The sequence below is a fragment of the Corvus hawaiiensis genome, chromosome 21, assembly GCF_020740725.1.
Source record: "Corvus hawaiiensis isolate bCorHaw1 chromosome 21, bCorHaw1.pri.cur, whole genome shotgun sequence".
NCBI lineage: Eukaryota > Metazoa > Chordata > Aves > Passeriformes > Corvidae > Corvus > Corvus hawaiiensis.
Window position 1 is genome coordinate 8,839,936 of NC_063233.1, and position 23,541 is coordinate 8,863,476.

The following is a 23,541-nucleotide window of genomic DNA, read 5'->3' on the forward strand; positions in this document are numbered from 1 at the left end:
GGGGGAACCAACAAATATCAGTGCAATGATACAGCCTTTGCCCTAAAAATATATATTTAACTTTATGGGCAAGGAGCAGACGGGAAGGGAAAGGAAAAAGGGGGGGGGCTAAACCACCAACGAGGCAAGAAAGAGCAATTTTGGGGAAGGAAAAGGGGGGGTCACAGCCTTCAGGGGGAAGAGAACAAAACCATAGACCCCAAAATATTGCAGTGCATCTAATGGCAAGGGGAGAGGGGGCAATCCAGGGGCGTCAAATAAAAACCCAACTCAAATCAGAGGTTTGGGGAAATCACTATACACCAAGCTCGTAAGAACGTCACAAGACACAGTCATTAATATACACAGAGTCCAGAGGGTTTGGAGGGGGGCCTGGAGGGTTGGGGAGGCCCCAGAGGGATTTGGGGAAGGCCCAGAGGGTTTTTGGGGAGGGCCCAGAGGGGTTTTAGGGAGCCCCAGAGGGTTTTTGTGGGGGCCTCAGGGTGACGGCACGCTCAGAAACGCTTCACCACAGGACGACACGAGCGGAGCCGGGCACGGGGACCGAGCTTCCGTGGGGATGGATGGGGAGAGGTATCCATGGAGAGATAGCACAGAGATATATAGAGATATATATATATATATATATATGAAACAGATTTTTGTTTTATATATATATATATATATAGAAGGAATTCCCAGAGAGAGGGAGGCGGGGCTGCAGCAGGGCCATGCAAGCAGACAGGCCCCAGCTCCCAGTTTTGACCGGTTTGGTCCCTTTTTCACATGGGAATTGCCACGGTGTGAAGTGTCCTGGCTGCACCCTCATCCCAAATTCCCATCCAGATGCTGGTGTGCACATCTGGAAGGAGCACCCACCACCCCAAACGCCATGGGACAGAGGGTGGTGCCAGCCCGGCGCCCGCCTGAGCAGCAGCTGGAGAGGTGTGGGGCGTCCGTCCATCTGTCCTCCCATCCACACAAGACCCCAAGGAGGAGCATTCCCCAAAAAAATGTGGTTTTCTGTCATTTCCCCACCACATTCACTAGCAATGGGCAGATGGGTACTCAGCAATGAGCTCCTGGGCACTTCCCACAGCTGCAGCTACAAATATATAGATTTGGGTTTTTTTTCCTTTTTCTCTTAAACACAATGCATCCATTTTCTTTATATATATATATATATTATTTTTCTTTTTTTTTTTTGGCTGTTATCCCCTCCCTGTGGATAAAATGAGATGGGGGAGGTGCTGGGAGGGGAGAGGAGGGGGTCAACACAAGAACAAGAGAGAAGCTGGGCCCACTGGGTGCAGGGTGGCACCCGGGGCCGGGCGCCCAGCGGGGACGTGGGGTTGGCATCGAGTGGTGACAGCGTTTCCTTTTAACTGCTGCTCTCTTCCTCTGTTTTATTGAGTTTCTTCAGCGTGTCCAGCAGTTTCTGTGGGGTGAGGATGTGCGTGGACCCTGTGGGAGCAGAGGAGAAGGGGGTGGGAAGGGATCAGTGATGGCTTTGGGACCACCCCGCTGCGCCCCGACCGCCGTCCCCGCTGTCCCGGGTCCCCCTTACCTGGCGGCGCCGGCCCCGCGCCGCTGGAAATGCTTGCGAGGAAATGCAGTCTGTGGGGACGGGGGGGAGGTTGTGGGGGCAGGGAGAACGGGAAAAGGATGGAGAAGGAGGGATGGAGGTGAGGGATGGAGCTGGCGGGGTGAGGCGGGGGCCGGGAGGTGCCGGTGCAGGGGGGTTGTGGCACTGGGGTCGCTCCAGGACCCACGGGGGATGCAGGAGGCACTGGTGGGGTGCAGGGGTGCGGGATGCAGGGAACAGCCGGCACGGAGGGACCTTCCCCAGGTCCCCCAACCTGCACGGAGCATCCTGGGGACACAGAGGTGGCTGCGAGGGGTGGGAGGAGAGGAGGAAAAGGGCTCTCGCCTCCTGCTGCCCCTCGCTCGGGGGTCCCCCAGCACGGTGCCCACAGTGGCTCAGCCCCACAGCCACCCTGGCACTGCAGGGACCAGCACACGGGGGATGCCAGGGTGGCACTCACTGGTGAAACCAGCAGCAGCTAAACCCCAGAGTAGGGTTTGGGGTCTGCAATGTCGGGAGGCTCCTGCCTATCCAAGGGGTCCGAGAGCTGAGTGGGATTCCAGCCCCAAGGCACCGCAGAGCTGGGGGGTCCCAGCAGTGCCCAGCCTGTGGGGACAGACCAGGACGAGTGCTGGGGTCTCCACTGCTGCCCCTCTCCCCCAGCCCCGCTGCAGCAGCATCCCGGGAGCTTCATCCCCCTGCCCGGCCCTGGGACGCCTCTGTGGGGCAGGCAGGACCCTGACCCCTCCGGCCCTGGCGAGGGGGAACTCATGGCATGAAGGAGCCGGCCAGGGGACATGGCTGAGGGATGATGGAGCGACGCCGGATGCTTTTCCACCTGGTCGGAGGAACCGCAAGCATTTTCTTATCGGAGAACCCGACAAACCCCAAAACAACAACCAAAGAAAGGAGGAACGGAAGAATCAAAGAAAACCCTTCGGGGAGGAAGAGTTTCTTTTTCATTAGTAAGCTGCCTTTACTTGGTTTCTTTGGCTCACTCCATTGCTGGAGCCTGATCCTCAAATGATACCCTAGTGGAGTCCCTGAAGTCGGGGTGCCTCAGGTCCATGAGAAATTTGGTGGGAGTGAGAATGTGAGTAGAACCTGCGGGAGAACAGAGCGGGGCTGACGGCTGCGCTGAGGCTCCCCCGCGCCACCACCACCACCAGTAGTTGCTTTTGGGGCGAGGAAGAGGAAGGACGGAGCTCCGGAGGCGCATGCAGGGGATGGACCCCGGAGAGAGGCGGGATGGGGTGGGTGACAGGCAGGATGGAGCTGGGATGGGTGGCCGGTGACAGGGGGGACACAGCTGGGGCAGCGAGTGGTGGAGACTGGGATGCTGCTCCCAAGGAGCAGGAGAGATGCCAGGGACAGGCTCCACCAGGCATCCAGGGCAAGAATGCAGGGCTCAGATGAGATGGTGAAGGACGCCTGCCTCTGCCCTGTGAGGCGTGTATCCAAGCTGTGCTTCCCGGAGGAATTTTAGGGGACCTAACAGCTCCTGGTAGAGTTTCCACCGTGTCCTCTGTGCCTGCCTCACAGCTCCCCTGGGAGCAGAGATGGGAGCTGACCCTGAGCATGTCCTGTCGCACGTCCTGTGCAACTCAAAACCGCGGTTCCTGTTTGCACCCCTCTTTATTTTGCACTTTTCCTCCTGTAATGACCCCAAAACCAAGGAGCAATCCGAGCTGCCAAACCTCCTCCCCTCTCACCCAGCCCCGCTCAGACAAAACCAGCCAAAGGAGACGAGAAAATGGAAGCAAAAATGAGGATGTTTTGGAGTGACGCAACCCACATGGGGAAGGGGAGGGGACACACAGGGGTGACAACAGATGTCCGGAGAAAACCTTTCCGCAGAGTTCCAGCTCCCGCAGTCGTCTGGAGCCGGGAATTTGCGGGATGGAGCGTGGGATGAGCAGCCAGCAGGAGGGGCCAGCCCCGGGGCCACCACTCACCTATTAGCACCTCCCACTTGCCGCTGGCTTGTGTCACCTCGTAGGCGCAGCGCATCTCGTTCATGCTCACCCCCGCCCAGGATGAAGATGATGAGGCGGGGGCCGCTCCGGTACTCGCCGGGGGCCTTGTTCTTGTGCCAGTGGCCGTAGCGGGCACTGAGGAGAGGAAGAGGAGGGTGAAGGAGGGGCACGAGGCACCACATCTTCATTAAATCCCACAGACACTGCTGCCACAGCAGGGCAAGTCCAGTGCTCCAGCCACGAGTGGCTGCTCGCTGTTACAGGCAGGGAAACTGAGGCACGGGATTCCTAAAGGGAAACTGAGGCACGGGATTCCTAAAGGGAAACTGAGGCACCAGGAGTCGGAAGGGAAAATGAGGCATGGGATTCCTAAAGGGGAACAGAAGCACAGGATGCCTGGAGGAAAACTGAGGAGTGGGATGCCCCAAGGGAAACTGAGGCACGGGATGCCGGAAGGGAAATGAAGGCATGGGATTCCTAAAGGGAAATGGAGACATGGGATATCTGTAGGGAAACTGGAGCACAGGATACCTAAAGAAAAACAGAGATACAGGATGCCTGAAGGGAAACTGAGGCACAGGATGCCTGAAGGAAACGGAGACAAGGGATTCCTAAAGGAATACAGAGACACAGGCTGTCTGGAGGGACACTGAGGAATAGGATGCCTCAAGGGAATGGAGACATGAAGTGTCTGAGGGGAAACTGAGGCACAGATGCCTGAATGCCCTCAGAGCAGCCCCCAGAGCTGCTGCTGGATCCAGCCCCTCTGGGTGGATGCTGACAGTGATCCGGGTGGGGATGGACAGGGCAGGAGGGGCACCCACCTGACGGCAGTGGTGCTGAAGGAGGCGGAGGAGCGGGTGGAGATGTAAGGGTAGTGCTTGGTGTCCAGCTTGTCATCGATGGCATCCTGAGGGCAGAGAGCCACGGGGCCAGGGTCAGCGAGGAGCCAGGCACAGCCCCCAGCCCCACAGCCCCTCGGGAGGGCTGCACCCAGGATTCCCCTCCTGAGGAGCTCAGGAGCAGGAGGTTTCAGCCCTGGGATCCCCCTCCAGCACAGGGGACCTGCTGCTGCATCACCAGTGGCCGAGGGTCAGTGCCACCTGGGGGTCCTTGCTGAGGTGCTGCTGCCCTGGGCAGGCCCCTCTGTCCCGGGTGTGAGGCTGAGGGGTGTTCTGGGGGTGAAGCCATCGCGGGGTGGGGGTTGTGACAAAGCTCTGTGCTTTTGGGACCTGAGGGAGCTCTGCTGGCCTGAGGGCAGAGGCAGCACTAAACTGCCCAGGGCTGTCCAAGTGCAGAGCTCCTGGGACAGCTCCTGAGGGTACAGGCACGGCTGTACAGAGCCACATCCGTCCCCTGGCTCAGCTGGGACGTGAGCAAGGCTGTGACAAGGCCACCCAGCCTTGGTGGCCGTGGGGGCACACACACAACCAGCCAGTTTGTTACTGCATTTGTACTGCAGGGGTGCTGGGCAAGCCTGGTTTGGGCCGTGAAGACTGAGGGGAGACCTCACTGGGGTCTAAAACTTCCTCATGAGGGGAAGAGAAGGGGCAGCTCCGATCTCTGCTCCCTGAGCCAGGGACAGCACCCAGGGAGCGGCTGGAGCTGGGCCAGGGCAGGCTCAGGCTGAGAGCAGGGAAAGGTTCTTCCCCCAGAGGGTGCTGGGCACTGCCCAGGCTCCCCAGGGAATGGGCACGGCCCCGAGGCTGCCAGAGCTCCAGGAGCGTTTGGACAGCGTTGCCAGGGATGCCCAGGGTGGGGCTGTTGGGGGGGTCTGTGCAGGGCCAGGGTTGGACTGGATGATCCTTGGGGATCCCTTCCAGCTCAGCACATTCTGTGGTTCTCTGCATCCCACCTGGGCCAGGAGGCTCATGAGGCCAGGAAAGCCTCCCAAAATATCCCAACCGTGCTGCCATCCCGGGCAGGGAGCAGCCTGGAGGACGAGTGCTCAGAGAGAGGTGTCGGGCTTTGGGCTGGGAGCAAAGCTCCTTTCCTGGGTGGCTCTGGAATTCCCTGCTTTGTCCCCCAGCCCTGTCCTCTCGCTGGCTCACCTCCATGATGTCCTTGATCACCGGGGTCCACCGGGACAGCTGGTAGGTCTGCTCGCTGATGCGCTCCTTGCGCTCCGGCTTGCTCCGGCGGCGCAGCGTAGACTGGGCACAGAGAGAGCACAGGGACACCCTGAGACATGGCAGGGACACCCCCGAGGCCACCCCGGGAGGGACAGGACCGCCAGGGCAGAGGGGCAGGGCAGCAGGAGGAAGACACTCACGTCTGTGATGATGGGCACCCCGAGGTGAGCCATGTTGGTGATGATCTCGCTGTCCTCTGCCGGGATCTGGGCGTGCTGGATCAGCTTGTTCAGGTTCTCCTCGGTGATTCCTGGGAATGCAACAGGGAGGGGGTGTTCTCCTCGGGAACGTGTCACCAAGGGGACACAGCCCCTCTGCTGCCACCTTAGGACACTCAGCCTGGTGCTGGTCAGGGAGGCAGGGCTGGGTTTTCCCAGCTGGATCGTCCTGGCCAAACCTGGATCTGCCCACCCCCACCCCTGCCCAGGCGTCCCCCTCACCGTTCTTCAGGAAGATGTAGAGCAGGATGATGCGGATCTTGTCATAGGTGCTGACGTTGCCATCCAGCAGGATGGGGACAATGGCCCTCATAGGGTCTTTGATCTTCTCGCCTTCAGCATCGGTGCCCATGGCCAGGTCCTGTAGGGGACATGTGCTCGTCACCCCTCCATGCTGGGAGGGTGGAGCCACAGCCCCTGCTGTTCCTGTGGGAATGTGGGGCTGGGGGAGGTGTTTGGTACCTGCTCGACTCGGCACAGCTTGTCCACAGTGCCCTGGTAGTGCTTCATGCAGTCCTCAGCCAGGTGCAGGTGGGTCGAGTACTGGGGACACAAGAGCGGTCACCTCTGCAGTGCTGGCAGCAGCTGAGGGTCCCTGCGCCACCAGCCGTGGCCAGGGGAGAGCTGCCACCCCCTGCTCCCGGGTGGGCTCGGTCACTGAACACACCATGTCCCCTCCCCGTACCTTGCTGAGCTCCTTCTGGTACTGCGGCATCTTCTTCAGCATCTGGGACAGGTCTCTCATGGTGGTCTGCGAGGGAAGGGGACGTGGTCACTCACCCTCAGCAACCTGGGGGCCACCAGCACAGAGGGGATGACCCTGCCAAGGATTTCTGTCCCCACTGAGCCCCCCGTGGGGGTTTGGTGACATCTGATGTGTCACTGCCAGGCCTCCTTCACTGAAGAGGAGAGGCAGTGGGGGTCTGCAGCTCTGCAGACTGGGGTGTAGTGGGGAGAAATCCCCTGAGGATCTTCCTCCAGGATCCCCGTGTGCCTGGCTGGGGCTCAGATGGTCCTTTCAGCCCTGGCCAATTTTACATCCTACTGCCACCAGGGTGCCCTCCCTGCCACCAACTCAGGGAATGGAGACAGAGCAGCTGCTGTGGGAGGTGCACGGACCCTGTGCTGGAGACAAACTGATCCCTGGGTGCAGAGCTCTCCCAAAGCACCCCATTTCCAGCCCCAGCTGTAGGGCTGGCACTCCCTGCCACTCCCCCACCAGGAACCTGACCACCCTTCTTCCTTGGCAAAGTGCCCCCAGGAGACCCCACCATGTGCCAACCCACGGCTGAGCCCGTCCCCAGCTCGGTGGATGCATCAGGTCACCTTGTCACCCGTGTTCATCCTCTTGCTGGAAGAGAACTCCTTCAGGGACCGAGTCACCTCCCTGGGGAGAGGAGGAGAGCAGAGCTGTGAGGGGGAGGGGACCCTCACAGCAGGGTGGGCGGCAATGGCAAGCCAGCGTCCCACCCAGCCAGCAAACCACCCCAGGGACACTCACTGGGACACCTCGGCGATGTGTTTGTGGCGCAAGGTGACCCACAGGTCATCGTCCTCATCCAGGAGAACCTCCTTGATCCGGGCCTCGCCAATGCCGCTCGTCTCATACCTGGGATGAGGGGAGGGATGCCAGGCTGGGGATGGGGCTGAGGGCACACACAGCCCCCTCGCTGCTGCGTTTAGGGAGGTTGGGGACACGGGGGGACATGAGGGCTCTTCTTGGCTGTGCCAGCAGCGAAGCGATTTCAACCGGGATCGACCTCTTGCCTCCTTGTACCCCTTCAACTCCTAAATGTTGGTAAGGGGCCGAGGGCTGAAGGCTGGTAAAGCCCTTTTTGTCCCAACCCTGCCCATCAGCCCAGCCAGAGTGCTGGCAGCACTGGTGGCTCCCAGTGGATGACTCGTGACGGATGGAGGGCCGCTGAGCTCCCAACTCCTGCTCTAGGATTGGCCTCAGGGCTGTCCCAGGACTGGTGGGGATGGAAGCACAGCACTCACTTGTAGACATCGTTCTCGATGGGCAGCAGGTCGTAGCTCATGGCCTGGAAGGTCAGCTCGTGCAGCACCGGGGACGCGGGGTCAAAGCCACGGTCCAGGATGAGGAGCTGGGAGCGAGCCTTGTCCGGACCCTGCGGACACAGCAGAGCCATCAGCATCGGGCTGGGGCTCCCTCGGCCCCACAGGTGCTCAGGGGGCTGTTTTGGGGTCCCAACTCGGGGTCTGTGGCTGCCACAGGGCAGAGGTTGAGCGGGACTTTACATCCCACACCTTCCCCCGGGGCTGCCAGCACCGCTCACCTCACCCATGGTGGGGTCATCAGCCTTGTAGGCGTCCAGCTTGTCCTGGATGAGCTGTGCCAGCATGGCATTGTCCTTGTAATCCCTGGGGGAGGCAGGGGGACAGGTCAGCCCACAGGGCACGGGATGGGAGGAGATGTTGGCTTCCCTGTGCAACAGCCTTGGCTCGTGGCAGAGGAGGGACCTGAGGAGGTTTTGTTGCACCTCTCCTCGACGAGCTCCACTTTGCCTCAGTGCCACTTAAGATTTCAGGATCCCAACCCCCCCAGCTCTCCAGAGCATCAGTCTGGGCCTGTTTACACTGAGCACGGATGTCTGTCCATGCCACCATCCCGTCCACCCCCACGCCCTGACCATCACGGCATGGCCTGTGATGCCCACCCTGGCCTTACCCGCGGTACCGCACAGCCGGGTACTCCTTCAGGGTGGCACAGAGCGTGGCAATCTGCTCTGCCAGGCGCTCCAGGATCGGGTTCTTCATCTGGGCCTTGTGGGGGCTGTAAAAGCTTTGGAAGGAGTCAGCCGAATCCAGAGAATAAACCTGGGGGTGCAGCGGGAGGGAGGTCAGAGGGGGATGTCTGCAGGAGGGCAGCCCCACCCCAGCGGGATTTGGAAACCAGATTCATCCCCAGATGGACCCAGCCGAGCCTGGGACCAGGGAGCTGGAGCTCAGTGATGCTTGGGACATCCCTCAGAATTTCCAGCCCCCTGGACCCCAGCTCCAGCTCCATGGTCGGATCCCTATCCCAGGTGATCAGAGGAGGCAGAAGACCCTTGCCCTCAGCAATCACCCGCTCTCAGGCAGGGAACCAGAGACCTGGGGACAAGCAGAAACACACCAGCTGTGCCCCCAGTAAGAACCAGCAGCCATTTTGGCTGCACATGAAGATGCCAAGAGGTCGCTCCCTGGGAATGCTGAGGATTGAAGGGTTAATGGCACCAAGCAGGTCTGGCACCGTCTGCCCCCTGGTCCCTTTGTCCCCAGCAGCAGCAGATGGCTCGGGGCCAGCTCCCTGGTGTCCCTGGCTGGTGGCTGTGCTGGTGGCAGAGCTGACCAGCGCAGCTGTGGGCACGGGGCCAAGGCACAGCACCCGCTAAATCCCCCTCAGGATCAGCCTGGGCAGTAATCTCAGGAGACAGGGAGGAAGGGCTGAGCCAGCTGGGGGTGCAAGGCTGTAACACAAACCCTGAGGGGCTGCAGAGGGACCTGGAGCTCCCCCCAGCTGTCCCAGCCCCTGTCCCACCCCAGCCCAAGCTCACCTGGGACTCGGAAGGGAGGAAGGCAATGTTGATCTCTGTCAGGGTTTTGATGACCTTGGCAGCGCGGGATTTCACCAGCTCGTTGAAGAGGGCGTCAGGACAGGCTGTGAGGGGAGGAGGAGGGTGGTGCTCAGCATCTCTCCATCCCAAATCCCTCCCCACCTGCTGGCACCGTTTCAGCGACTGTCCCTGCCCTCTGGGTACTCACAGTCAGTGAAGAAGACGTGGGCAGCTCTGTACTTGGAGGTGGGGGGATCCTTGAAGTCGTTGATGAGGGAGTGGATGGACTGCAAGAGAGAGGGAGCAGCTGGGCTGGGCAGGATGGCACTGGGGGCAAGCTCTGCACCTCCATCCCACCACCCTGGCAGCCTCACTGGAGCCAGGATGCTTCCCATGGGCACAGCTGCCCATCCCAGCACCTCACCCTGGCCAGAGGCCCTGTCCCTGTGTCCCACAGCGTGCTCACCTTCTCGGAGGGGGTGATGAGGTACACGGCCTCCAGGCTGGGCAGTGGCTCCCGGCGCTTGTTGATGTCTTCCACAACTTGGGGGGAAAAGCAGGGATGCAGGGATCATGGCAGGGAGGGTGAGGGCAGGGCACTCAGCCATGCAGGGCTGTTGGACACCCAATGGCAGCCCAAGACCAGCCCTGCCAACCCCTCCATGTCCAAAACCCCCCCAGCCACTCGTCCCTGCCCACCCAGGAGTTGGGGCACCCCTGCCCACCCCATCCCAGCCCCGTGGTCCCTGCTGGAGCTGAGGGTGCGAGCACCTGGCCAGGGGCCATGGATCTGTCCATGCTCCTGTGCTGCTGTTCCTGGGTTCATCCTCACATCTCCCTGATGGAGGAGACCACCTGGAGCTGAAGCTCTGGCTGTACCCACTGTCCCCAATACCTCCCACGACCCAGCCTGAAGTTTCCTTCTCCTTCCCAAGTGTTGCAGGAGCTGTTTAATTATTGGGCTGATAAAAACCAACACCTGGTCCCCTCCTCGAACTGAAGGAGTGCCAGGAGACAAAGTGTTCTGGCTGCTCCAGCCCCAGCAGGCAAGGAGGGACCTGTGGAACTCCAGCCTGGCAGCAGGAGCTGGCCATGGGCGCTGGGAGCTGGGGTGGCTCCATCCCAAGTGGGACAGGGCAGGGTGGGGGCTGTGCCAACCGCCCCGTGCCAGCCTGGAGATGCCTTTGCGGGTGCCCTGGTGCAGAGGGAGATTTGGCCCTTCCTGCAGGGCATGTGGGAGGCAGGGAGGGGGTACTCACTGGTGATGCCCTCTGTCATGATGTCGGTCATCTTGCAGCAGGACGAGAGCATGCGCATGCTCAGCTGGTCCACCACCAGCACCTGGGGACAGGTGAGCGCCCTGTGAGCGCCCTGGGAGCTGGGAACACACGTCCTGCCCTTCCCCTCCCCTTCCCCACCCTGCCCACACCTGCCCCCTTCCCTGCTTCCTCCCCTCCTCCTCCTCTCCTGGCCCCACCCCGGTTTTGGTGCTCACCTTCCATTCCCCCTTCTTCTTCACCTTCCGGATCACATCGTGCATAATCTCTGGAAGAAAGGGGATATGGGCAAGGGTGAGACTCCAGTGTCCCTCCTACAGCACCCCAGGGGCTGCACTGGGGGCACCACGCCCCCACCCATGTGCAGGGTCACGCTGAGCCCCCCTCACCCCGCGCCTCACTGGGGATGAAGGAGGGGATGGGGCTGGTTTTGGGGTACCCAGGGAAGGGTAGTCACCCCCCAGCCCTGTTTTTCTCTCATGCTTGGCACTCACAGACAGACCCCAGGCTGGTGGGGAGCATGGGCTGGTTGGGGGGTCCCTTTGGGGAGCCTGGAGGCTGCCCCCTGAGGTTCAGCCCTAATCCAAAGTGCTGGGAAAACAACAGCAGCTTAAGAGCTCCTTTTAGAAACAAGAATCCAGCGGCCTGAGCCTGTTCCTTGTAATCCCTCACAATCCCATTTCACCTCCCGTGGCTGCTGGGCTTATGCAACCAGGCAGGACAGCAGCACCCCTGGGAGCCCCCCACCCAAAATTCCCCTGCTCCTGCCCCGGGCCAACTCCCTGTGAGATGCAGGTTCAGGGACATGAGGAAGTGGCAGTGGGACAGAGACGCCACCTTTGGGGTCAGGTTGTAGGAAGGGGGGTTCAAGCCTTGCCCTCCTGCCTAAACATCTGTTTTGGGGGAGCAAGGTGCTCCCCAAACCCTGCAGGTCTGCTTTGACCCTGGTGTGTGAATCACTGTCCCTCGCAGAGCTGAGCCTCAGGAAGAGTCCATGCCATATCCTCACAGAGCATTTTCCCCTGGATTTCATCCCTGCAGGGCTTTGCTCTGAGCCCCTGGTCCCAGGGACGGGGATGGAAATGCCCAATAAAAAGCCAGTTAAGGAATGTCTCTAAATCACAAACCAGAGGTGTGAGGGTGTCACCCTGGTGGCCTCAGTCCTGGGACCCTTCCCTGTGGGTGCTGGTTCCCTGGGTAAAGCCCAGCACGGTCCAGAGCTGGCACTGGTGCCAGCAGGGATAAAACAGGAGCCTCTGAGTGTTGCTGTCTGTCTGTCTTGCTGCAAAACCTGGAGAAAACAGCCTTTCCCAAGCACCATTCCTGCCACTGCACATCCATCCAGCTCCTTTCCCAGCCTGGGGGCAGCCCCAGAAGGACACAGGGCTTGCACTCGGGGTCCTTCCTGCCCTTGGTCACATCCTTTGGCCTCTCCATGGGGCCAGGGGGTGCAGGGCAGCTCTGGGCTGGGAAAGGGGGCATGGAGGCTACCTGAACTGGGCAGGCAAAGCTGCTGCCTGTGCCCACGCGTGCTGCCCACCTGCATCCATCAAACGCACCAGGAACTGTCCCCCGTGGGCAGCAGCTGGCAGCGAGGGCTGCCCGTGCACCCCAGGGCTCCGTCCCTGACTCGGGAAGGAGCGATGCCAGCGCCTCCCTGCTCCTCCTGCCATTACTCACATTTGGCTCCTGCCCCGGAGCCAGGACCCAGCAACAACAGCGCTGTTTACACGGCAGCTCTGAGGCTCCATCATCCCATCCCATCCCATCCCATCAGCCCATCCCAATAAACACAGGGGGCCACAGGGGTGCACCATGGAAGGGGCCAGGAAAAAGCAGCAGCCAGGAAGAATTCTTGCCCCTGCAATGGAAATCTGGGGAGAGGGAGAGGGAGAGGGAGAGGGAGAGGGAGAGGGAGAGGGAGAGGGAGAGGAGAGGAGAGGAGAGGAGAGGAGAGGAGAGAATAGAATCCTGTGGCCCAGGGGAAGCTGCCATGGTGCAACTGGATGGTGTTCTCATCAGGAAAGGGGGCCCAAGGGCACGAGAGCCCAGAAAGGGCTCCCAAATTGCTGCCTCAGCCCCCCCCGAGCGTGTCCTCGCTGCAGCAGCCGCTGCAGGGGACACTGTGGCTTTGTGGGAATGCCGTGTCCCTCCTGCATGGGGATGGGCTGGGCTGCACGGAGGATGCCTGAGGGGGGGAGCATCTGCATGGCTGCAGAAAGTGCTGCCACATCCCAGCCCAGCCCTGGAACCAAGATGGGCCTCCCAAAGTGGGAACTGGGCTCCTCAGAGGGTGATTGCTCTGAGCTTTGGGGGTTTAGGGTGTCAGTCCTCCAATCCCCAGGCACAGTCATTCCCTACATCGAAGTCGTCTCCTGCCCTGACCATGGGTCAGATCTGGTTCCAAATTTTGGCTCTTCACAGGCTGCCAGAGCCAGCTCAGAGCCCAGACAGGGCCGGGAAAGAGGCAGACCCACAGAGCATACTCCAAAGAGCTCCAGGGTCCTGCCAAAGGGCACAAACTCGAGCAAAAGCTGGAGACTGGGGCCACATTCAGGGAGAAGCGGCCACAAACTTCCCCTGTGGGGTGTCCCTGCAGCAGCCATTAAACCCCAGCCTAGGGAAGAGTGCTCTGGACTCCCAGGGGAAATGGGAGGTCCCAAGGTCCTCAAGTCATGCCCAGTCCCCTCCCAGAAGTGGTGCTGTCCCATTCCACATCAGCAGGCCAGATGCTGCTGTCCATGTCCTCAAACATCTGGCCAGCCAGAGTTTTTGGGGTCTGACATCAGTGGGTGACGTTCACAGCCAAGTTTTTCATCTTGGAGATAAAACCAGGTTTCAGAGGAAAAAAAATCCATATGAGCCTCTCATGCAGTACCCCCAACCCTTGGCTTGTCTGGACCTACCACGTCACATCTGCTTCCTTCAGGCTGCAGAATTTTAACCACAATTTCCCCCAGGAACAGGGAACACAGACAGCTCTGGATCCTCCTCCAGCATCAGAGCCATGGACAGGGCTGTGGATGGAGAACCTCTGGAGCAATATGGCCCTAAAAGTGCCACCAGGAAGGTGACACGTTGGAGATCCAGCCCACCACCAGCAGCCAGGCTCGTTCTCAGGGTGACACATGGCATGGACATCATTTCCAAGCGGGTGACACGCTGGCCTAGTAGGACTTGAGCCCATCCATCCCTCCAAGAGGTTTATCCCACGTTATTTGTACCCTGGCCTTTGCCCAGTCTCGCCCTGGTCATGGACACAGAACCAGCCCCATGTGTCCAACGAAACTTGGGGAAGGACAGAGCATCCCTGCCATGGCTGGTGCCCGTGTCAACACAGCTGTGTCCCTGAGAGATGGACCCTTTTTGGGGTTCCCCAAGACATGGACCCTTTTTGGGATGCCCCAAGAGATGCACTCATTTTGGGATGCCCCAGGTGACAGACCCATTTTGGGGTTCCCCAAACCCATTACCCATCAGAACAGGCCTGGAAGCTGATGAGCAGCCCTGACCTCTCCAGTGGAAGTGGTAAAGCCTTGTCCTGGCCACCACCCCACGCTGGGACACCAGGATGGTGGCAATGCTGCAGCCAGGGACACTCCAGCTGTTGTACTGACCCCAGTGCCAGCAACGACGGCCAAACCCAAATTCCTGCTGCTCAGAAACGCTTCCTTGGCTGCCACATCCCGGGACCTCGCCTGATGTGGCACAGGAAGATGGAGCTGCTTTATGGATGGGCAGGAATTGATCCCAACCATGGGTTTTTCACTCCTCTCACACACCCTGCAATCCCAAATCTCGGGGCAGCTCCGGAGAGCCGGTCACAAATCCACGGCGAGGTTTGCTGGAGTCCCACTTCTCCTAAAAAGCTGTCAGGCTGCATCTCCCAGACGGACACATTTGGCTTTGGGTTGGCCTGGCAACTGCTTTTGTGCTGGTTCATTAACTAATTGCTCAAGCCAGTGTGAATGTTACCCTGATCCAAGCACGGCTGGACGGAGTGGAGCACGTCCCCACCTCCAAACGTCCCCAGCCGGGGCTCTCCAGGTGCCACTGTGCCATCCCCAACTCCAACAGCCCAGAGGGTGGCAGGAAGGGCCCTCCATGGCCACCAACACCACCCAGCAGATGGAGAACCACCGAGAGGGGACGAAGCCCAGCTGATGTCCCTCAGCACATCCAAGAACCATCCAGGGATAATCTGAGTCTGGACACTGCTGTGCCCATAACCCAAACAAGTCCTAAACACCTCCCCTTCAGCAGCCCAAGTCCTGAACACCCATTTTTCCCGCTTCCACCTGGAAGCCCTCAGCATTCCTGGAGGACACATTCGTCCCCTAGGAATCCAGGGATTAGTCCCAGTCATCAGTAAACTGTGTTTAATTCCTCCTTTTCCTGTTTGCACTGCTCTCGTGGAGGATGCCCACATTTATCCCTGCTGGGCAAAGCCCTGGGAAAGCTGCACAGCCTGGGGAGGAGGAGGATGGAGACCTGGAGGTCTTGAACTCTGTAGAAGTCAAGTAACACAGCCAGAAGTGAAGAAGGGAAATGAAACACGTGATCACACCCGTGAACCCTCGGAGTGCCCTGGAGAAACAGGAAAATTCAGGAGCTTTCCACTGTGGGATCAGGCACAGGCTGGGATTGTTGGGGTGTCCTGTGCAGGGACAGGAGCTGAACTTTGATGATCCTTGAGGGACATTCCAGCTCAGGATATTCTGTGGTAACTCCAGACAATTTCCTTGAGCCTGCACAAGGATCTGGGGGTTGAGCAGAGTTTCCCTGTGCCAGCAGAAGCAACAACCCGCAGCCCCTCAGGTCCCTGCTGAAGGCACCACCACCCTTCACCAGCACCTGTCCTCTTGCTCCATCCCAGCAGATGCTGTCCCTGGCTGTGGTGCTGGTGGTGTTTCAGTGCCAGGAGAAGCCCAGAGCTGTCCTTGAGCAGGACAGCACACACAGGCTGTCACAGCATCCCCGAGGGGAGGTGTCCCTCACACCCCCACACGTGTGGCCATGACGTTCCGAGCTGGTTCTTGTCTGCCTTGAACCAAAACGGAGCACAACACCAACAAATTGGGGTTCTTTGGTGGGAATCCAGGCTGGGCCGGGCTCCTGTGGCTTCGGGGACACCAGGACAGGCTGGAGGGCAGCTGGCACGTGGCTGAGTGATCCCTGCTGCTCCCTGACCCAGGGTCAAACCATCTGATGGGCTCCACAAAAGCCCCTCTAGCCCAGGTGCGAGCAGGTGTGCGCACATTCCCGTGTTCCTGCGTGCACATTCCCAGGTTTCCTTACACCCTGAGCCCACAGATTAAAGCACCTTCAGCCCTGCTCTATTTTTGCACTCTCCAGAGCCAAGCTCCTTCCCCGCACCGTGAGTTGGAGGGAGCAGCATCTGCTCCTCAGCGTGCGACCAAAAGCCATGTGATGGCGACGATTCTCCTCTGAAAGGTGTTGATTTTGTGGGAAGGAGGAGGGAATCTCTCCTGGGACATTTTCTCCAAGAGGTGTGGAGGAATCAGACACAGAGCTCATTTTTTCTTTTCTTGTTAAGAGGGAAAGACTCTGAATTCTCTCCGTTGGTGGCTTTTTTTAAATCTCCTCAGACGTGCAGACCCTGCTGAGGGGATGCAGTCCTGCCAAACTGAGGTTTGTCACTCTTGGTCACCTTCCATGGTCACACAAGGGCAGGAGTTTCTCAGCCCCTGGTGCGGGCTGTGGTCTGGAGACTGAAATTGTCCTGCAGCGCCTGGGATGGTGAACGCTGAATTTTACAATGATTTTTTCAAGCTTTTCCAACTTTTGGCCAACACCGGAGGTGAGACAGAGCCTGGTGACAGAGCCACAGCCCCAGCAGAGGCTTTGCCCATTCCTGTAGCCACACACCAGGCTGGTGGCACCACGGGGGCTCCTGGAAGGTGGGAATTGCGAGGATGGGCTGCCCAGGGAGCCACTGGATTCAAGGTTTGCTCCCATTCAGGGTGCAGAGACCTCCTGCTCCTCACCCATCCCCTTCTGCAGCAGGCTGTGCCCCCGTGCAGGCAGGAGGATGCCACGTGCACCCCTCAATGGTCCCTGTGCCCTTCGCTGCCTCCTCTTCCTCTCTGCCTGGCACAGCCCTTGCCAGGCCTGGCACGGGGCAGCACACCAGCCGTGTCCCCTGGGCACTGAGGTGGGCTCAGAACATCCTCCACGAGCAGCACCTGACCCTCCAAGGCTCCCTGTGCCCTCGGCAGGAGCTGGGGGCAGCTGCAAGGTGCCCCAAACAGCTGGGGTGAGTCAGGTACCAGCAGGTACCAGCCCTGCCCCTGCCACCTCCCTGTCCCTGCAGGTGCAGCACAACCCGAGCCCCTGAGTCACCACCAGGCAGGGCTGGACCCTGGAGAGGCCCAGCTGGGGACATGAGTGACACTGGGCAGGGAGTGCTGCACGTGGGCGCTGTCAGACCTTGTCCAGGCAGGATTTGGCAGTGGGGCTCCCGGGCACAGCCCTGGCAGGAGGCACTGGGCACAGGCCAGCTCTGGGGGAGGCTGAGCAGGTGTGGGAAGATCACCTGGTAGCCTGGGGCAAAGGTGTTTTCTTGCTGTCTCTGCAAGATGCTTCCTTATCCCAGGGCTCCTCTGCTTCTCCCAGCTGCCCGGGGACAGCAGCGGGAGCGAAAGGAGCCTTTGGGGAGGCTGAAGGGGCACAGGGGTCTCTGGATCCAGCATGGAATCACATCCATATGCTCCAGCTCCGTGTCCTGTGCCAGCAGGAGCTGCACAGGTGTCACCCCTGCAGCAGGGCCCGTGTCTCCTCGCTGCTGACAGGTCAGTGAAGTAAAACCAGCCTCCTCCTCCTCCTCCTCCTCCTCTCCACCGCAGGCTGCTGCAGGACAGCCAACACTGGGCTGGGCAGGCGAAGCTCGGGGCAGGTGGCCCTGAGAAGATGCAAGGGGCACAGGAGGATGGGAGGGATGTCCATGTGGTGGGGGTCAGGTGAAGATTTGGGGATGGGTGTCCATGTGGTGGGGGTCAGGTGAAGATTTGGGGATGGGTGTCCTCAGAGCTGCCACTCTCAGGTGAGATTTTCCCAACCAGCACCAGAGCAGCAGGGCCAGTTCTCCAACGGGGCTCCCTGGGAGGGGACACAGAGGGAACACAAACCACAGCAGGAGGACCTGGTCCTCAGGCATCACTTCTGGGGACGAGCACACTCAGCTCCAACCCTGCCCAGATGACAGCACGTCCAGGAGGACGCAGCCACCGCCGCTGGATACTTCGGGAAGGTGCAGGGACACCCCTCAGCACACACCCCACAGCTCTGGGGGGTGACAATCCACCTCTGCCCTTCTCCTCCTGCAGCCCTGGCCCACCTCACCTCCTGCCCACTGCCTCCCACCTCCTCAGAGGCCTCCAAACCCCGTCTTGTTATGGCACCAGCTGGTCAGAGGAATAATCCGGGTCTGGAGGGAAGCCAGGGCAGAATGCAGCTCGGGAGGGGGGGCTGGCGGAGCGAGCCATGGCAACGCGGCAGCATGCTCCTCATCCTCCCCATCCATCCTTCCCTCCCTCCTGGAGAACGAGCTCAGAGGAGAGGTCCTGCCTCAGGGTCAGCCCCGGGCTTGACCCTCTTGCTCCTGCTTTTCCCGAAGGAAAACCCTCAGGGAGTGCCAGCCCCAGGGCAGGCTGGCACAGCCCAGGAGATCTCCTGCCAGCCGCAGCGGTGCCCAGGGACAGGGGGTTTGGGGACCCTGCGGGCTGCTCCCAACTCTGGGGGAGGGCTGGACCCGAGGGTGCTTCCCCCGGTGCCACCCCTCGCTCCTCTGCAGCATTCTGCCTGCACAAACCCCGCTCCCCCCCTGCAGCCACCCACGCTCCCCCGCCAGCCCCGCTCCGGCGCTGCTGCCCGGCTCCACATTATCATTTTCAGTCTGGAATGATGTTTTTCAGGGAAGAACGGAGCGGTTTGTCACTAAACCCTGAAGGGGAGGATTGAGTCAGATTTCCCTGCTGCTGCCTCGAACCTCTCTCTGCGTGTCTGTGTGTGTGTCTGTGCTCTCTCTATTCCGGCGCAGAGACAATGAATGGAAATAAGGAACACGCAGTGGCGCTGGGCTCTGTTCCCTCTCCGGCGAGGGCACCGCATGTGGCACTGCCAGGGGACGGGGTGCGTGGGCACCAACCCCCCCTCCCTGCATCCCACCGGGCTGGGGGCTGCCCCTGTCCCCACTCCAAATAAACCCCAGCAAAGCCCCAGAGCCAACCCCCCCCCCCTCCCCAGCGCCCATCCTGCAGCAGACAAACACCGGGACATTTCCCTGCCTTTTTCCCCTTCCATTTTGGGCTCTCTCCTCGCTGCAGCACCCCGGGGTGGGCGGGGGGATGGCGCAGCCCCCCCTCATGATGCCGGGAGGGCAGCAGGGCCATCAATCCACGGGAATCCCCCCCGATTTCCCCCCCTCGCCATCACCACCCACCCGATCACACCACCAGCCCCGGCCGCGCCATCTGCAGCGGGCGCGGGAGGGCGGGGGGGACGGCCACGGGCACGGCTGGCACGCCAAGAACACCCCCAAAATCACCCAAAAAACCCAAAAAAACACCAAGATCCGGCCGCGGCCGGCCACGGTGCCACGGAAATAAACCCTGCGAGAGGCGGGGAGGAGGAGGAGGAGGAGGAGGAGGAGGAGGAAGGCTCATGGCTGCGGGGGGGAAGTTCCCACCGGTTCCTGCCCTTTCATTTTCTTCTTTTTTTTTCCCCTTTTTTTTTTTTTTTAAATATATCATGCGGAGTTTTTCCGCCTTAATTTCGCCCCCGGGGAAAGCAGCGCCCCTCCTTCCTCGTCCAGCCTCGGGTGTTTTGGAGAACAAACCCCCCCCCCTGCTCCCCCCCCGGGAAAATATCGCCTTGCAACAGCCGGGAAGGAGGAAGCGGAGCCGGGGACGATGGTGCCGTGCCCCCGCCCGCGGCTCCCGGGAATATTCCCGGCCGGGAATAGCGCGGGGGAGCGGGACCCCCGCGGGCAAGGGATGCCCGGGGATGAGGGGGACACACAGGGACACCCCCAGCTGGGAGAGGAAAGGCGCATCCGGGGAAATAATAATAATAATAATCATAATAATAGAAATAATAATAATAATAATGAAAATACAAAGCAGCGTTTGAGCGGGATTCGCTGCAGACAAAGCGGGAGGGCCCGGCCTGGCACTGCGCTGGGGGAGGGTTTGGGGGGGTCTGCACCCCTCTGTGCCCCCCCCTCGGGGCTCAGCCTCCCGTGGGGGGAAGGCCCCTCGGCCCTTTAGGAGATCGGGGGCCACGAGGGCCGAGGGGGGATAAAACCGTGGGGGGTTCGAGCGTCTCTGGCTTCCCTGGTCCCCCCCCCCCCCGCTTTTCCACCGTCGCCCCGTCACCAATCCCCCCCCCGCCCCAGCACTGCAGAAAAACCCCCGACACCGCAAAAATTAAACAAATAAACCCCGGAAGGCGACAGCACCTCCGACCCCCCCTAGCCCACAGCGCCAGCGTGTCCCCACGGGGGTGTCCCGCGTGGCCGTGTGTCCCCCCCGCTCCCCCCCGAGGGTCCGTATTGCGCATCCGCAGCATCCCCCCCACCCCCGGCCGGGCCGCTCCGACCCCCCGCCCCCGCGGCTTCCCCGCGTTGCCCCCCACCCCCCCAAACCCCGCGGGGGGAGGGGAGGGGGGGCGCGGATCTTACTCTCTCCCACCACAGCCTTGAGTCCGATGGGGGGCCATGTCTCCGTGCCGGGGGGGGGCGGCGCAGCGGCTGGAGGGGGGGTATGGGGGGGGCACCCCGAGGCGCGCACGGCCGGGCGAGGCTGCGGGTGGCGGCGCAGGGATGCGGAGGGCGGAGGGAAGAGGGAGGAGGACGAGGGGGGGATCGGGGGGCGGGGGGGGGCGCGGGGGGGGCGGTGCGGCGCGCTCAGCTGACCGGGGGCGGGGCTTGCGGCGCGACGTCATCGGCCACGCCCCCGGCCACGCCCAGCGAGGGCCACGCCCCGCGCCGCAGCGCCGCGCCCGCCGCCAGCGCCCCCTGGCCGGCCGGAGCCGGTACTGCAGCGGCGACACCCGCGCGCGGCAACGCCACGGACACGGGGACGCGAACGGACACGGGGACACGAACGGGCACGGGGACATAAACGGACCCCCCGCAGCCGGAATCACCCAGGGACACACACCCGGCACGCCCCCGCTACCGGAATTAACACAGGCGCGTCCCCAGCATCACCCCACAGCCGAAATCACCCCCGCACCCAGCATCGCACACCCCTCCGGCATCCCCCCGCAGCCGGCACCTCACCCGCACCCAGCATCACCCACACACCCCCAGCATCACCCCCGCACCCGGTACCCTCCCCTCCCCGCGCCCAGGGCTCAGCTCTGCCCCCAAAGCGCTGCCAAAGCAAAGCGCTGCCCCCCACCCCATGATGGGACTGGAGGGGAATTTGCTCCCACCCCAGGGCTGCAGTGGGGAGGGGTCCCTGGGGTGAATCAGGCTTATTTCCCAGTGAAGTATCTCCACACACACGCACACAGCGGATCAGTGACCCCCCCCCGGCCACCCCTCCACGCTGGGCATGGCAGGGCTGTAAATCTGGGGGCAAAGGATGTGTGTTCACCCCGCACCCAGGCTGGCACCCACTGAGCTTTCCCGCCGGGCTGGGTGCCAGGGCTGCCAGACGCTGTGGCTGCCTCCCAGGGCTGTGCCCAGGGGATTTGGGTGCTTCTGTGCTTCCCTTTCCAAGCCTGGGCAGCGTGTGATGGGGGGAAAATGGGGAAAGGAGATGGGGAATGGCATGGTGCTAGCACAGAGCTGGAGCACATGCAGCGCTCCAGAGCCAGGCTGTGCCCGCAGGTGTCTCTCCTCATACAAATACAGATATATTTTTATATATGTATATATGTATGGCCATGGAGAGGTTCACCCCATCATTGAGTGCCTGGAGACACAGGACAACGAAGGAGCACCCGGAGGGACAGCAGAGTGACAAAGACCTGTGCTCCATCCAGCTCCAGTAGCCCCAGGTCAGGCAGCTGCGAGTCCCAGCCCTTTGCTACAAAACCTGCTCTCCTCAATGCTTCCTTAAAAATAATCCGTGGCTGAGTTTGTCAGCAGCACCGGACTCGGTGGCCAGGCTATAAATACCAGTAGGCTATTTAGGAACGAGGTATTTATACTGCTCCTCCATCTCCCTGTCAATCTTCCCACGGAGGCCGAGCATCACTTGGCTGAAGGAGAAGCCCCAGCGCGTGTAGGGAGCTGCAGGAGAGCTGGACCTGGCTGCTGGGGGGTCCCCAAGGTGTGTCCCGCTGCCCTTGGGGACACTCAGCTCCCCGGCAGCCCGGTGGCTCTCTTGCATCCATCACACCTGGCAGAAAATAGAAATGAGGAAAGAGTGGCACTTGTTTCATTGGAAAAAATCGGGAACCAAAGGTGCCCCGCTCCACAGGCTGGCTGGGGAGGGTGTCAGGCTGGGGATGGAGCCTTTTGGAGGGGAAAGCTGGGAGGACAGGGAGGGGAACATCCTCCCCAGGGTGACTGGAGAGGGCTGCTTGTGGGAATGATGCGTTGGAGTGCCTTCCTGACAACACAGCCCCCATCCTGACATCCAGGAGCCTGCTGGCCTCGGGGCTGGATCCAGGGCAGTTGCTGAAGAGCAAAATGCCTAGGGATGGTGGGTGCTCCGAGCAGGCACCATGGGCTGGTGGCCACAGGCCTTGGAACCTTTGGAACCCCCAGAAGCCTTTCCCCTGCTCAGGGAATGTGAGTGAGGAGCCGGGCTGGACACCCCCAGCACAGCCAGACGGGAAAGGGGAAAGGGGGAAAGGGGAAAGGGGAAAGGGGAAAGGGGGGAAAGGGGAAAGGGGAAAGGGGAAAGGGGAAAGGGGAAAGGGGAAAGGGGGAAAGGGGAAAGGGGAAAGGGGAAAGGGGAAAGGGGAAAGGGGAAAGGGGAAAGGGGAAAGGGGAAAGGGGAAAGGGGAAAGGGGAAAGGGGAAGGAAAGGGGGAAGGGGGGAGAAGGGGGAGGAAGGGGGAAAGGGGAAAGGGGAGAAAGGGGAAAGGGGAAAGGGGAAAGGGGAAAGGGGAAGGGGGGAAAGGGGAAAGGGGGAAGGGGAAAGGGGAAAGGGGGGAAAGGGGAAAGGGGAAAGGAAAGGAAAGGAAAGGAAAGGAAAGGAAAGGAAAGGAAAGGAAAGGAAAGGAAAGGAAAGGAAAGGAAAGGAAAGGAAAGGAAAGGAAAGGAAAGGATAAGGAAAGGAAAGGAAAAGGAAAGAAAGGAAAGGAAAGGAAAAGGAACAGGAAAGGAGAAAGGAAAGGAGGAAAGGAAAGGAAAGGAAAGGAAAGGAAAGGAAGGAAGGAAGGAAAGGAGCTTTCCTCAGCCCCCTTTCCACACAGGGCTGGGAAGGAACATCAGAGTGGGTTGGGAGAGGTGGTGGCTGCTCCCCTCACTCCATCCTGTGCTGGTTTTGGGTCCAAGTCATGGAAACTGGGATGGCCAGGTCTGGCAACTGGGCCCTCCTTCAGTGGCTGTTGGTGTGGGATGGAACCCTGGGAAGTAACAGGGAGCTGGGAGGCCGGAGAAGGGACTGGTCTGGGGATCAGAGCTGGCTCAGGGTGGTTTTCCTGACAGAGAAGTTTAAGGATGTCTGTGGTACCAAGGGGAAGTTGATGTAGGAGATGCTTCCCCCAGCAGCCTTGGGGCCACATCCTGATCCCTCCTTCCTGGTCCTCTCCTAAGCAGTCCAGGCCAGGAGGCCTCGCTCTGGGCTTTTTCACAACCCCAAAAATTCAATTAAAAACTGTTAAGGTGCTCGAAA

The 23,541-nt window shown here is 60.8% G+C and overlaps 1 protein-coding gene across 1 annotated transcript; it reads right to left on the reverse strand.

The window, feature by feature from the left end:
* Window positions 1–1,335: 1,335 nt before the first annotated feature.
* On the reverse strand, window positions 1,336–20,557 carry LOC125336572 (syntaxin-binding protein 1-like). Its single transcript, XM_048325220.1, is given in 21 exon segments — window positions 1,336–1,443; window positions 2,545–2,668; window positions 3,520–3,592; window positions 3,594–3,675; window positions 4,365–4,450; window positions 5,592–5,693; window positions 5,813–5,922; window positions 6,113–6,251; window positions 6,353–6,433; window positions 6,576–6,641; window positions 7,217–7,277; window positions 7,392–7,499; window positions 7,889–8,019; window positions 8,188–8,272; window positions 8,580–8,728; window positions 9,448–9,551; window positions 9,656–9,734; window positions 9,914–9,990; window positions 10,707–10,788; window positions 10,943–10,992; window positions 20,425–20,557. Coding segments are annotated over 19 exon segments (1,770 nt in total). The 5' UTR covers window positions 10,988–10,992; window positions 20,425–20,557; the 3' UTR covers window positions 1,336–1,443; window positions 2,545–2,558.
* Between the last annotated feature and the right edge of the window lie 2,984 nt (window positions 20,558–23,541).